Source organism: Prunus dulcis, chromosome 2 (assembly GCF_902201215.1).
Source record: "Prunus dulcis chromosome 2, ALMONDv2, whole genome shotgun sequence".
NCBI classification, from domain to species: Eukaryota; Viridiplantae; Streptophyta; class Magnoliopsida; order Rosales; family Rosaceae; genus Prunus; species Prunus dulcis.
In genome coordinates, this window is record NC_047651.1 from 21,067,340 (window position 1) to 21,082,660 (window position 15,321).

At 37.4% G+C, this 15,321-nt stretch overlaps 1 protein-coding gene and 4 non-coding genes across 5 annotated transcripts; all 5 read right to left on the reverse strand.

The window, feature by feature from the left end:
* Nucleotides 1-277: 277 nt before the first annotated feature.
* LOC117617628 (ankyrin repeat-containing protein ITN1) lies at nt 278-4,129 on the reverse strand. The gene is made up of 4 exons (XM_034347082.1): nt 3,931-4,129; nt 3,109-3,624; nt 2,034-2,443; nt 278-1,225 (listed from the first exon to the last, which is right to left on the reverse strand). Exons 1-4 carry the CDS (start codon nt 3,950-3,952, stop codon nt 395-397), a joined length of 1,779 nt encoding a protein of 592 aa, XP_034202973.1. The 5' UTR covers nt 3,953-4,129; the 3' UTR covers nt 278-394.
* A 2,112-nt stretch (nt 4,130-6,241) lies between these two features.
* LOC117620409 lies at nt 6,242-6,358 on the reverse strand. The gene has a single exon (XR_004584749.1). It is a non-coding gene; the product is annotated as a U5 spliceosomal RNA (small nuclear RNA).
* Nucleotides 6,359-7,186: 828 nt separating this feature from the next.
* LOC117620417 lies at nt 7,187-7,303 on the reverse strand. The gene has a single exon (XR_004584755.1). It is a non-coding gene; the product is annotated as a U5 spliceosomal RNA (small nuclear RNA).
* Nucleotides 7,304-10,666: 3,363 nt separating this feature from the next.
* LOC117620415 lies at nt 10,667-10,783 on the reverse strand. Its single transcript, XR_004584754.1, has one exon. It is a non-coding gene; the product is annotated as a U5 spliceosomal RNA (small nuclear RNA).
* A 3,484-nt stretch (nt 10,784-14,267) lies between these two features.
* Nucleotides 14,268-14,384, reverse strand: LOC117620410. The gene has a single exon (XR_004584750.1). It is a non-coding gene; the product is annotated as a U5 spliceosomal RNA (small nuclear RNA).
* Nucleotides 14,385-15,321: the final 937 nt, after the last annotated feature.

Genomic DNA, 15,321 nt, shown 5'->3' on the forward strand with positions numbered 1-15,321 from the left:
CACTATTCAAGAAGGGGTTTCGAATAGCTATATTTCTATATCTTGGCAAAAACGCAAAAGTCTTTAATGGACCTTAAATTATTAGCAGTTACCGTAAAATGACATTAAAAAGTTAAAAAAATTAAAAATAAAAATAAAAAGAAGCAAAAAACCCAAATACATATACAAAGACTAATCTAGCAAAAGACAACACCTCGCTGTTAAAACAAGGGGAGACCTATTTGAGATATGTTTACAGCACAAGTGGAGTTCACGAATGTAGCACCAAGAAGAAGCAGAGAATAAGTGGGACAAACAAATATATTGCTGTTATTCAACATCCATTGTTTTAGTGTTTTTACTCTCTACAATCCTTCACAAACTTTGCAAAGGGTGAAAATTTCACACATCAAATTCAAAGGGCATAAATTCGATCGATTTCCGAATTGGAATAGTCAGAGGGCATCCATGAGTTGGAACCACTCCTCCTTGCATGCTTCTCCTTCTTCCTCGTGGAACGAATCCGCTTTGACTTTACCACATAATATGTCATGGTGCCAAGAACTGCGGCCATTATCATTCCCCCAACAACTGTTACCAGAATTGCAGCCCACTTATTGTGTTGGCCTACCACTATGTAAGAGGAGGCCATGAAAGCCACTGAAGTGCACACGGAAGCCAGCCACATCAACTTATTGATTATCTCCACCACCCGTTTCTCCGCTTTTGTCTCCCCTCTGACCAAGGTAATTTGAACAACCACAACAGCCAACGACGTAAAGAGAGCAATGGCATTGAAAATGAAGAAAATTTTGAAAGGAGGACTCTTCACTACCACAGCTGTCCCATCGTTTTTATCACCACCTGGCACAGTAAAGATAGCTGCAAAGGCAACCGTTGCAAATAGAACAGCCACCACAGTGACTGAGTTGGTGGCATTGTTGATTCCTTCCCTGTGGAGCTTTCTGAGCTCTTTGGAAATATTGTGAACATTTTTATTGGTTTTCTTTGTTTGTTCAAGCTGGATATGAACATCGTTCTTGATCTGAGTCACTGTTTTTCTCAATTCATCCCTTGGTTGGTTCAGTTCATTAGCCTTGACAGCACCGTAGCGATAAAGGCAACCCCTTATGTCCGAGGATTCTTCAGAAGGTGGAAGTGCATCAGCAATGTCCAGAGCCGTTTTGGTCTCCCTGTTCAGTGCATTAACATTGCTGTCTGGAAGGAGTAACAACTCATTCACTATCTGCAAGGAAAGCAAAAAAATATCATTACATATAGATCTATAATTGTAATGGAGATGTGCAAGCATGAAAGCAAGAACTGACGGCTATGCTAGTTCAGCTTGAACCAAAGCTAAAAAGAAGTGCAGAAAATACGATAAAGGTCCCTAAACCAATTTTTCAGAGAAACAACGTGAATACTGATGCCAATTTTTAGCCACCTTAACTATTTTGTTCACACCAGACTAGCAAATAAGAACTCATAGTTCATCCCAATTATATTAACACACAAATCAAGTTATATCACAAAAGGAAATTGCCAAAGAAGAATAACTCATATTGTAGCAACCATGTGCAAGGATCACACGGTTGGAGAAAGGATTTTACAAATGGCAAAAGAGTAAATCTAAAAAAAGGGAAAAAAGCAATATACACACTAGCAGATACATAATTTGCCTTACACACTAGAAACCGACATTCTTTCTTGAATCAATACAATATCAAGGATATATGTTTTTGCTTTCTGCATCCACTAGAAGCATATAACTATTCGGTATCAAACTATTCCTATCATCCTATAAAAATAAAATATAAAAAAAACTTTCCCTTCCATAAACCATGCCGCCAAAAAGTATCATGGTATAAGATTAAAAATAAAACTTAGCCTGAGATCTGCAAAACTACTAAGGCTTCATAATATGCAATTACTTAAAGCATCATTGACTCACGGCCACCGTTACTATATTAAAGAAATTGGAATTCACAACCATATACCATTCAAAAGATACATCAGTAAAGATGAAGGTGCATAGTAACCCAGATATAAAGTACCTCTGCTCGCTTTTTCCTGGTGGCTACATGCAATGCTGTGTTACCAAATTTATCGGGAAGCATAACAATTGCAGAGTCTGCCTCAAGAAGCAATTTCACCACATCACAGTTCGTCCCCTTTACAGCCATATGCAATGCAGTTTGCCCTTTCTTGTCAGTTCTTCGTGCTAATTGTGGATCCTTACTCAGCAACGCTCTTACGATCTCCACATGCCCCCCTCTCGCAGCTAGATGCAATGCATTCTTCCCATTTGATTTAGAAATCTCCAACAAGGTACAATCCTTTGACAGCAGCTCATCAACTACCGCTATATGCCCTCTTTGGGCTGCAGATATAAGTGGGGTTGCATTCGACGGGCCAATTGTTTTGCTTAGCCCAGGGTCATGATCTAGTAGTACCTGGACGATGGCTGCAAGAAAAGTGGGAGTATGAATGTATTGTCCAACGGCACAGTAGCATTCAGACCATGGAAGCTCTAACTTTCATTTTACTCGGACTAGAAAGAAATCATTATGTGGGTATAGACAAAGAACCAGGGCAGAAGCAACTTTAGGAATACTGTCCAACGGAACCAGGAGACAATTGTCATATGACAAAGTTAACACGTGTGTGTTGTCCACACAAGGACATAGTTTATAATACACCATAATCTTGAATGCTTCACTCTCTATAAATAAATATCTCAAAAAATTGATAGCCTGTACTGTTGATGAGAAAATAAGAGCAGTGGCAAGTATTTTATGCAGTAAACACTTGGATACTCCATCAACCAAAATTAATCATTCTTTCAAATCATAAAACTTGCAAACTAAATAATCAGTACTTCCAATTTCCAGTGCAGCTTTGCTCATACGATATACACTCTATTGCCCATTATGTTAAATAACTATAAAAACAAGAGAAATGACATAGCCAGATCCCAACATCTCCAAAAAGCGAACTTTAATCCTAATAACCCTCTTGCAATCTTCACCACAACAAAAGTTCCACAGATACCCAAATTCACAAACCAAATAATTAAAATTAGATAAGGAGTTCAAAATCCAAAAGAGCATAAAAGCTGAAGATCATTACCATGGTGTCCTCGACATGCAGCTATATGCAAGGGATCAAACCCCGAGCGGTTCTTCTTCGTAACGCTGTCCTTATTTGAATACTTCAACAGTTCCTTAACAACATCAAGATGCCCTCTATCGGCGGCCGTGAACAAGGCAGTCTCCCCCAGCTCATTCACCTCATTCACCACCGCCGCCCGTACCTCAGCCACCTCCGAATCAAACTCGGGCCCACTGACGGTCCCCACCATCTGCGAATCGATATCACCGAGAATCTTCTGTACGGCGGCTAGATCGGCGCGCTGAGCAGCCAAGTGGAGCTCAGTGTCGTTGTGGCGACCGGTGACCTGCTTCACGTACTTCTTCTTTCCCGCCTGGTCCATGCGCTTGCCGGAGTTGGACAGGACCAAGGCCGGTGCCGACGCCGTCGACGACGGCGATGGCGATGGCGATGGCGAAGGCGAAGGCTCGGCCAGAGGGTTTTGGTTCTGTGTTGGAGTCATCAGACCTTTCTCTAAGTCCCTATCACCTCCTCCTATAAGTTCAATAATCACAAAATTGAAAGTTACAAAACCTGTTTGGTTCAGAGGAAAGGAAGAACTTTCCAGGAAAATTTATAAAAAAAAGTAGCTGATTTTGGAAATGAAATTATGCATGTGGGCAAAGTGACAGGCACCTGACAAGTTGTTGATTGTTAATCCATTTGAGTATTTAATTTCTTAGTTTATTCATTTATTTTGAGAGCTCTAGCTACAGAGAATCTTTTTTTCTTTCTTCCTATCAAATTAATTGGAAATTAAAAAATATGTATGTGTACAGAAAGAGAGGGAGAGCAGAGCACCTTGTTCAATTGAGGTCGCCATGGGAGACTCTGAAAGTGGACAAAGGAAAAGGCCACGAGTTCATTCAAAGTTGAGCTGAGGAATCTGAGATTGAAACAGTGGAGCTGAGAAGAGGGAAGAAAATTAGAGGAAAAGAGCAAAAGAGATGGAAGACAATATCACAACGAATGAGGAAGGCGCTAGGAAAGGGGGAGGTGGCTAGTCTAGTGATGGCTGGCTAACTTTTTTGGATTTTTGTTTTGTTTTCCAGTTTTACCATCTGACTTTCCACGTCATCATCACTCACCCAAAAATAAACTACCTCCAATCATCTTTTTTTATCTTCGGCGCCATTTGGTTCACGGGTTGGATTTAAGTAAAAATCACTTTTAATATCATTTCTTAAGGGAGGGGAAATGAAAGATTCATTTCTCACGTTTAGTAATACTGAGAAAGTAACCTGAAGATTTCACTTTATTTTATTTCCCACATTTATTTTGAGTATGAATAGAAAACAAAGTTTGTATAATTTTTCAATTATACTCATATTAAATCAAATAAAAAAAGAATGTATTTAATAATACATTGTAATTCTAAATTGTTAATGGGGATAAAATGGTCATGTAAAATGTGCATTGAATATTGGTTCATTTTTCCAAACTTTCCTATGAGAAGGGAAAACAAAACCCAAGTTGAAAGGAAAACTTCATTTTCCCCTTACTTTCTCATGTGCCATGCAACCATTTCTCATGCATAGATTTATCAAACATGAGAAAGCAATTGATTTCCCATACCCAAACCTCATTTCCCATGAACAAAACGGGCTTTTGGTTTTAGTGCATCTTCAAGGGAAGAGGCAGAAGAGGGCAGCATTTTTCCTCACCACTTTAACCCAAAGTGTACCCTCATCACCTTTCTCAACATTTGACACTTGTCTATTGACATGACCATGGTTCCATAAATACAAAGTAAAGAGTTAACTATAGTTATGCCAATGGACACGTGTCAAGTGTTGAGAATGGTGGTGAGAGTACACATTAGGTTAAAGTGGTGAGCAAAAATATTTCAGCAAAAAAGTAGATGAACCTCATTTGCCTTACCACATCAGCATTTTCATGCTCCAAGAAAATAGGCAAATGGGTAAGCAAAATATACATACTCTCCCCAAAAAGGTAATATTGACTATTTCAAAGTGAAGAGGTATATCATGCTCCACTTGATTTTTATAATAAAATATCATCTCCACTCTCTCACCTATTTTCTATAAAATATAATAGTAAATGTAAAAGATAAAAACAAATAATATAATAATAGTTTGTAGACTTGCATTGCCTATTCCATTGAAATGACCAATTTTTTTCATGAGGTAAATGGGTAGGCAACATGCCACCTAAATTGTTATAATTTTGCCTATTTCATTTGCCTCTTCCCTTGGAGATGCTTAAAGAAACAAAAAATTGTGATTCATAATATATACATGTGTAACGCACCTGCGCACACTAACACTTTATACTAAACTTTTAAAAAACAATTATAGTTCAAATTGTTGAAAATATTTATTCGTAAAACTTTCGTCTTGTCTTATACTCTATTCTCCCTTTTCTTATATGTTTGTATTAAGAAAGAAACTTGAAAGCAAATGATACTCCCGACTGGTTGCTTTATTAAGTAACAAAAAGTTTTTTTTTTTTTTTTTTAATAGGAACAAAAAGTGTTATAATTAGTTGTTCTTATGTCTGAATAATTTCCTGCGGCTAATGCATGTGGAACTTACAACATCTGCGACCTTTGGAAACAAGATAGGAGAATGACAAATGTGTCTTGACTTCTTTAGCATGTGTCTATGACTTCCACCACTAGTGTGTGAACTTTATTTAGTACAAAGGAAAAACAAGGGTTGGAATGTTTGGATGCTTATATACACTAGGAAGCTTCACGGATATTAGCAAGTCTGAGTTTGATTCATCTTGAGCTTGACTAACAAAGTTAGGGTCCCTTTGCTACTCATTAAACCTCTTTTTCAATGCAAACAACAACTTCCATACCTAACGCTTGATTAAGAGCTTTTAAAAAAATAATAATAATAAAGAACCTTTCTTATTGAGAGAAACGATAGTATACTAAACCCACAAACACTACACGAATGCTAAAGACTGGAACTCAAAATCTTAGCAAGTTATTGGGCTTGGGATTCTTCAAAAGGCTGTATGGTTGTGGGACTCAAAGAGGCCCACTATGTTAGGATCCAACGGAAAACAGATACTGGATTTTATCCGCATGTTTCTTGCCCTGATTTAAACGAATTTCAGAATTTAACGACTAAATTATAGGGGCACCCACAGAGGTGCGCCCCTCCAAAAATGTGCGTATGCCATTTAAAGCGACGAGCACACGGTATTCTTTAGTAAAAGGCGAAAGAATAGTTCGCGTTGTGCTCGACGCATGACTCCGTGATTTGGACCTTCACATGCTGCTTTGCTTTATTCTACAGAGACTGCCTAATTCTTGCTCTCTTGTCGATGTGGGAGTCGTAGCGCTATCGCTCGTGGCTCTCTCATACTTGTACTTCAAATATCAACATTTTTTATATGGAGAAGTAATTTCAACTTTGGGCTTAAACACTTGGGATTCAAAGCCCATACTTCCTAGTGGTTCACTTTACTTTCATAGATAAGCATTTCAGGGAAAATAGGAGAGCGACCAAATTATTGTGGTTTCAGTTCACCGCTCCATGACTTCCACATGTATGTCTGAACTTATTTTACATCAAGGAAAACGTCTGGAATTTTTGGCTGTTGATAGAGCCATATAAAGAAGCTGTAAGGACATTAGTAGGTGTGAAATTTATTCATCTTTACCATCGAACTTAATGTCCCTTCTTTCCTATATTTTTTTCCTCACAATTTTATGTGGTTGTCTTCGATTTTGTTCAAAGCATTGTTAGTAGTGAAAATGACAAACACAACAAAATTGTGAATAATTGTGAGTTGTTGATGCATTGTGAATCATAGTCGCTCATGTAGACCACTTTTGCCGACAAAGAAAAAATTGTAATTTCATATGATGTCAAATGTCGTGTATCACCTGGTCTTGTATCCCCTCTCAGATTAATTTTTCCTTTGTTATGATGTCAAATATCGTGTATCACCACCTCATCTTGTATCCCCTCAGATTTTCAATTTTTCACCAGAACCCCTCTGAGAGGTTTAAGATATTAGAATAAAAATAGGTAAAAATAAAGTAATCGAATAAAAACATTTTAATTGAATTGTAAGGGTCACCTACAGAGGTGCACCCATCAAAAAACAGGCGTACGCCATTTAAAGCGACGAGCACACGGTATTCTTTAGTAAAAGGCGAAAGAACAGTTCGCTTTGTGCTCAACGCATGGCTCCGTATTTTGAGCCTTCACATGCTGCTTTGCTTTATTCTACAGTGACTACCTACTTCTTGCTCTCTTGTCGATGTGGGAGCTGTAGCGCTATCGCTCAAGGCGCACGCTCTCATACTTGGAGAAGCAATTTCAACTTTGGGCTTAAACACTTCGGATTCAAAGCAAAGGGTGGTTTACTTTGCTTGCATAGATATGTCTTTGAAAGAAGATAGAAGACCGACAAATTATTGTGGCTTTATTCCACCACTCCATGACTTTCCTCCACAGATATGTATGAATTTATTGTACATCAAGAAAAAGGTAAGGAATATTTGGTTGTTGATTCCGAAGTGTTTAAGCCATAAGGGCTTCACGGACATTAGAAACTGTAAATTTGATTCCTCTTGACCATCGAACTTAAGATCCCTTTTTTCCTGGACTTTTTCCTCAAAATTTGGGTGGTTGCCTTGGATATTAAAACTAATCTTTTACCAGTTGGTTGTGTTCCTTCGTCGAACATGAATCTATTGTTGTTCAAAGTAGTGTTGGGTACAATTTACAACAAAGTTGTGAATAATTGTATACGCTGTGGGTCAGTAGCGCATGTCAGTCACACATGCGCGAGTAGAATGATACTAACTAAATCTTAGGGCCCGTCTGGTAATGTTTTCAGAGAGCATTTTTAGAGAATAAAAACGCGTCTGGTAACTTAGTTGAAAACTATTTTCAGAGAATAAAAACAGTGAAAACGCATCTGACAGTAATATGTAAAAATGACAAAAACAATGAATATGTATGTAACTTTAATTAAAATGCATTATGTTTTTTTTAATACAACATTATGTAATCAATATGTGAGTTTCAAAAACAAAACAAAATAGTACGTATATTATTTTTTAAGCATCTTAAAGAATATCATTTAAAAAATAGAATAAAATTATATATTATAAAACTAGAATTATCTTTATAAAAAAAATTGAAACCTCAACCCAACCTTCGCTTTCACTCTCTGCAAACCCACCCCAATTCTATCATTCCTCTCTCTCTCTCTCTCTCTCTCTCTCTCTCTCTCTCTCTCTCTCTCTCTCCAAAATTGAAGAATCAGACCAACCCCCTTTTTTTCCACTTTCTCTTCATGCTGCTGCACCCTCTCTCTGTCTCTCTCTCACTGCAACCTCACCTTCCAATAGCTTCTCAGCTCATTTTCCTTTTCTTGGACTGAAAATTGATTCGGCAATTAGTTGTTCAACGATGGTAGTTCAATTCAATTGCGTAGAGATTTTGTTGGGTTCAATTGAGTGGCAGTGATGTCAATCTGGTTCGATGGGGCAGTGGTGATTTTGATTGGGTGATGTTGGTGGTTCAAGCTCTGTGTGTGATTCTCTGTTGGCAGCGTTTGACGGTGGTTTTGGTCTGATGGGGAGAGAAGCAGCGTGTTTTCAGTGTTGTTTCCTGTGAGAATGAAAATAGCTTTTTTCTGTTTTCTACGAGTAGACGTGGAATTGTTTTTGTTTTCATAAAACGTTCTCTGTGTTTTCTGTTTTTGCCCACTGAACAGGTTTTTTGTTTGTTTTTGTTCTCTCAAAATGAAAATGGGCTCTCAAAACATAAACGAACAGGGCCTTATATTTTTAAGAGCACTTCTGCCAACATAAAAAATGATGTGATTTGATATGATGTCAAGCTATACAAAACTTAGGCAACAATATTGTCCTGCATAGTAAAATGCAATATTCCAAGCTATGCATCATTCTCATAATCAATGTCTAAAATATCGAGGGTTTTAGAAATATCGGAGGTCCAAAAACACTGAAATATTGGAAAAGTATCAATATCGGTAAAAATTGAATACAAACCACGAAAAGAAAAACTTGGAAATTTTGATTGAAACTTTAGAGAATGTTTATTTAGTCAAATATCTATTATTTTATCACAAAAAATTGGAAGGAAATGCATTACTTTGTGGGTTTGACTTGATTTAAGTTGATTATATAGCGCACTGACAAACACCGTGAGTTTAGAAAATATGTAGTAATTAATGAAAGAAAATTTAACATACCATAATCATTTATTTTTAATGATTTACTAAAATATTTTCCCCTTTATATATTGCATGGTAACATACATGAGTGACTTAGTACCACATAGAGTTCCTATGAGGTTCAAATTTTTCACTATCTTCATTATCTCTAGTTATGTGCAGAGTATATGTACTGTGAAGAGTAGCCATCAAATAATAAATTCCCAAAATAGTTTTGCATATAATTGTTAACATGTCATCCATATGGATTTGAGAATGGTTGACGTTTCCCATAAACAAAATCATTTGAAGATTGGGTCTCGATTCTTTCTATGAGCCGCTCGATTCCATCCCAAAAGGCATGAGATATGAAGAGTAAGAAAATGGTTGGTTTTGTGTATAACAAACAAAGTCATCAACAGTGTGGTGGATAAGGCGTTGGAGGAAGAATGGAAGTGGCAAATGTTCAAATCCCCATGTGCGCACGCGTATAAGCCTTTTCATTATTTTTTTCTATTCTATGTCCATATCACGATATTACCGTGATACACTGACCAAATGCTGATGGTAATTGAAGGATATTATTGAAGTCGAAATTTTCCTAATATTATCGATATTTATATGATAAGTACACGAAGGGCTTGGATGTATTATGCCCCAGCCCAAAAGCTTTGTTATGTTAATCATATAACTGGGTTTTTTCTCTTTAAAACAGTGTGTTACAACAACTGACCACAGAAGAATATGTTGTGGAGGTAGAGTTACTAGATCTAGATGAATCTTTCATTTTTGGGTGCTATGAGATCGTGTGGGATGCTGGAAGTGATGTAGACTTTTTTGGCTGGGTAAATGTTGAGGGTAAGGCCCTCTCACTTATGGTGCTTCTAGTTTCATGTTGAAGCAGAATATGTTGTTCTCATGATCTCTTTGATGCAATGGTGGTGCAAGGACTCTTCTTGATCATCTATCTATTAACTTTCAATAAGTTGGGCTTCATTTGTAATATTTATCCCTCAATATCTTGTTGGAAGTATTTTTCTAAATTTATTGTATGTAAGAACCTCTGTTTGGGATGTATTCTTCTTGTACATCTCTTTTATTTACCCCTATATTAATAAAATTCTGCTTGTTTAAAAAACACACACACGCAAGTGCACCAAAAAAGGACAAGGATTTACAAGAATATTTAATGATGTTTCAGTTCCAACTAACATGAAAGTTTGGCCTAAAAGTTTATACAAAAATATTTTGCAGTTCATCTTGTAGGGGCTGGTCAAAGCAATTAGTACAATTATTTTAATCTGTTCGCGATCAAAGGGTAAAAATATCCACTTCAAATGTAACTTTTACTTGAATTATAAGGGGCACCCACAGAGGTGCGCCCCTCCAAAAATAGGCGTATGCCATTTAAAGCGACGAGAACACGGTATTCTTTAGTAAAAGGCGAAAGAATAGTTCGCTATGTGCTCAATGCATGGCTCCGTGACTTTGGCAATGAGAGACTGTTTTCCTATGTACGAACTACCATACATTGTTTTAGCTCCGCATGTCGATGTGGGACTTATAGTGCCTTGTGCTTTTGACTTATATTGCGGTCAACATACTAAAACTTAACTCAGCAAAGACCATACCAGCGTTTCAGGATCCCCCTTTGATTCAGGCCATTCCTCCACAGCTCTGTTGGTGTATTCTCAGCATCATGACGACTCATTTTCTTTTGCTCTACTTTCAAGTTCATCTCCTTCTCTTTGATGCCCTCTAGTTTGATTTGCATTTCTTTATATTTTTACTCTTCAAACTTTGCTCATATCTAGTTTGATTAGCCCCATTTCAGTTCCTAGCCAAGTTTCAAGAAGAACCCATTGCCAGAAAACTCTTATTTTGCTCTTTTTCCATTTTTGATATTTCAATTGTTGTGAGCGTTTGCTTTCCGTCGTCTTCATCAGGCTGCTGTTGTTTTGTTTTGTTTTTTTGGTTAATCGTTTTATTAGTTCCTGAATTTAGATCCGATTTGCATTTAAGTACCTCAATTTCCAAAATGATATCCATGGTCCTTCAACTTCATTTTCGTTAAGACAAATGGTCATGTTGTCAATTTTGTTAACTTTTTTGTTAAATACAGGGGTAAAATAGTATTTTTATATATTTTAAATTTTAAATTAATTAAAATATGAATAAAATATTTAAGAAAACAAAAAAATGGTAATTATATATATATTTTTAAGCTTTGGTGAAATAAATATCAATAAAATATTTAAATTCAATTAAAACCTATCAAATAAAAATCAAAATAAACAAAATTTCAATCCCTCTCTCCTTCCAGTCCAGCCCAGAATCTCTGCAACTCCAGCTCTCCCTCAATTCCCATCTCTGCAACTCCAGCTCATCTCATCTTTGCAATATACCCTTTAAACCCCAAACCCAGCGAGTCAGACCTCCACCTAAACCTCAACCTCAACCTCAACCTCAATCTCGCACCAAATCAGTCCTAGACTCCCATCACCCAACCCCCATCCACCTGGACATGTATCAAAACGTCGTCTTGTTGGACAACGACGGCGGCCTAATCAAAGTTGGACTCGGCGGCGAGCGCGATCCCTCAGCCACAATCCCCAACTGCGGTACGCCATCGACCGCGGCTACCTAATTAACCCGGATCTCTCAAGGAATGCCAGCAGTTGCTGCCGCCCTTTTGGCTGCACCACTCTCAAAGTGCCGCATCACAATAATATTAGAGTAACCCTCAACAGTTCTTATAGTGTCTGGAAATCAAGTGCCCATATTATATTACAACCAAATTGTAGCAGAGAGAGAAAGAGAGAAAGGTGGTGGAAGCGGGGATGATGAGATGGGGGTGGGGGAATTGGAATGGGGTCGGGAATGATGAGATTTTTTGGGGTCGGTGGGTCGGGGACGATGATTGATTTTGATCTCATTACTCATATCACTACCACCAGCATTTCCTGCATCCGGCTGCTCCAATTCTTTCGTCAAATCCTCCATCATCTTCTTTAAAGTTGCTTTACTCATCTGCCCTGCCTCACCAGTTGAAATTCCAACCATCCTAATCTTAGGAAGGTTCGAATTTTGCTGTGAACTCAGCTCTACGCATTCCTTTGACAACTCTTCAGTTTGGTCCTTTTGCTTCAACAAGAGATGACTAAACCAATCTCCAAAAGGGAACCAGAGATCTAAGAGATCTAATTTGTTCCTTTATTGGTCTGAATATCATCATTTAATTTAACCTCTGAAGTGCTACAGTGTAGAGAATCTTTATTATCATTTACTGCTGAATTTTTTGTTTTGTGTTGGTTTTTAATTTAATTTAATTTTATTGTTATTTTAAAGATATAATTTTTTATTTATTTTTTAGGTTTTAATACAAAAATATCATGTTACTCCTGTATTTACCAAAAAAGTTATCAAAATTGACGATAGGACTATTTGTCTTAACGAAAATGAAGTTAAAAGACCATGAGTACCATTTTGGAAATTGAGATACTCAAATGCAAATCGAGTCTAAATTGAAGGACTAAGAAAACAATTAACCCTTTTTTTTTCATGACCCTGTTGTTTTACTGCTACACACACATTGTTTAGGCTCCGAAAATGTATTGAATGAGTTGGCCAATGCCATCCTTACCATCAGAAGGTAAATCAGTAAAAGCGCACATAACATGCAATAAACAAAGCACTTCTAAAATAAATCACACTGTTTTTAAAGAAATTTACAAGACAATAATGTATGAACAAATCAGTGCTTGACATTAATTTTGGTTTTGGAAGAGGTATGGCAACTTGGCAAGTGTAGATATGGAGTATCACTCCCTCTCAATGATTTGAATACTTGTCTAAAATCTTATCTCCAATTAATGCTCAGTCATGGCTTGCCATACTGTTTATTATTGGTTTGTCCTCTGTCTGACTATATTTACTTGTTCATCAAAATGAGTACCTATTATTTGAGCCCCTTTCTTTAAAAAAAAATTCAGAACCCCTCTTCTATGATCTCTCACACACACAGCAAGGATCATGGAATTCTTCATGGCAATGTGTTTGCTTGCTCTTTTCTTTGACTTGTCCTGGCTCTGTAAGTGTGTTCTCTGAAGGAGAGACCAATCGTGCTATCTGCTGGCCTATGAGTGCTACAAGGCCCCAGAGGACATGAAGCTCCACACTAATTCATGCGTAAAAATTGTTCTGCGGAACAAGAATCTGGGATTTGAGGAATTCAGGTTTCTCTTGAAAACTGTTGTCAATTCCGGGATTAGTGAGTGTGGGAACCAAATTCTAGCAAAACCCTACGTCAAATATTTCCTTCCATTTGGGGATTATTTGACCTAATTGGGAGTTACCTGATTTAATTGTGATTGATTTGATTTCTATCTTAATTAGGGATTTAATTTAAATCAAATCCCTAATTAAGTCAATCTCGCCAAATCAGGAAAGAATAATTTATTTCCATCTGCATAATTATTCCTCTGAAACACTAGCTTTTGATGCCTCTATAAATAGATGGTTATGCACAAGGGTTGAGGTATGTCTAAAATTCTACCTGAAACTCTTTAGAAATTCCCTCACAAACCCTAGTCGCCACACTCTTTCTCCCTCTTACACAAGGCTCCAGCCACCACACAGGGCCCCCGCTAGCCGGTTCATACCATACATACAACTCCGTCCCCTTTTAGTTAGCTATTAGTTTTTTACAAATTCTTGAACTAACTTAGGCATTGAAGGGCCTTGGGGCAACACCTCCCAGATGTAGTCCTCTTATTTCGATCCATTTTGCATGGAGAAAGAGATGCAGAAGAAAACGGAATCAATCAATCAAATATTCTCATAGGACGAAAATCCAAAATAATTTATTAACAAATTAATAAACTACAACACTTCATTTAATTTATTAACAAATGACCAGACGGCCAATAAGTTAAAACTCAAATAATTTAAACTACAACTATAGGGGCACCCACAGAGGTGCGCCCCTCCAAAAATAGGCGTATGCCATTTGAAGCGACGCGCACACGGTATTCTTTAGTAAAAGGCGAAAGAATAGTTCGCTTTGTGCTCGACGCATGGCTCCGTAAATTATTAATGAATCAGCTGCTTTATTTTATAAGCGAGAAACTACTTGTTCTTGCTCCTTCTGCCGATGTGGGAGAAAAGTTCCCACACCTCAAAGACTTTTCATATAATAGTTCGACGGCCAACTTAGAAGAACTTAGCTTAGCATATGCAGAGGAGATTACCCTTATCTGCCACACTTATTATTTCCTCTAGTCCTTCATCTTCAACCGCAGCATGCCTCTGCTCATCTTAGTTATTCCCATCCAATCCCAATGACCCAAAGCTCTGAGTTTGCTAGTTCCTTTGTGAATTTCGTATCTTACATGAAATAAATTAAACCCTGGTTGAGGCTCAGTCTGTGTACGAGAATTGTGTAGGAGACTCAGTCTGTGTATAATTGTGATGAAGTCCTGGTTGAGGCTTGGTGGATTAAATGAGTGTTCATTTCAAAATGTGAATTTGACAACCACAGATTGACAAAAAGTTCCGGTCTCTTCAGTTTAATGCTTAAAAAATAAATTATTTTTCAGGGATACAGTGTATCTGGCTAAAGGCCTAATTTGACCACTACTGTCTATGAATTTGACTTAACTTTGCTCCCCCGGAAAACCAGTAGACAGGTGATTTATTACTCTTGTTGGCCAATTTATTACTTTGATGGTCAAGCTCAAGACAGCATTGGCTAACTTTCGTCTGAGCCAACACATGGGGAGAAAAGACTTTTAATTCAGAATTTATTGTGTATCAGACATGGCAGTGATACAATCAAATATTGGTGAACAACACTGCAATGAAAATAAATTGCCCAAGAATCATTCTTTGTTTGAATTGAATCTTTCATGTAATTTGTTTCCTAGAGATATCAGCCAATTGCCATTTCCAAAACCAGATGCCAAGATAGTGGATGTGAACCTCAGAAGTCACTCTCAGAAAAGAGACATCATATTTATA

Bases quoted from the DNA above. Each gene is read 5' to 3' on its own strand.
- LOC117617628 (XM_034347082.1), bottom strand. From the start codon at position 3,952: ATGGCGACCTCAATTGAACAAG. The intron at 2,444-3,108 runs GTAATGATCTTC...CTTTTCTTGCAG, and splicing joins TGCATGTCGAGGACACCATG to CCATCGTCCAGGTACTACTA. The intron at 1,226-2,033 runs GTACTTTATATC...CTTTCCTTGCAG, and splicing joins CCAGGAAAAAGCGAGCAGAG to ATAGTGAATGAGTTGTTACT.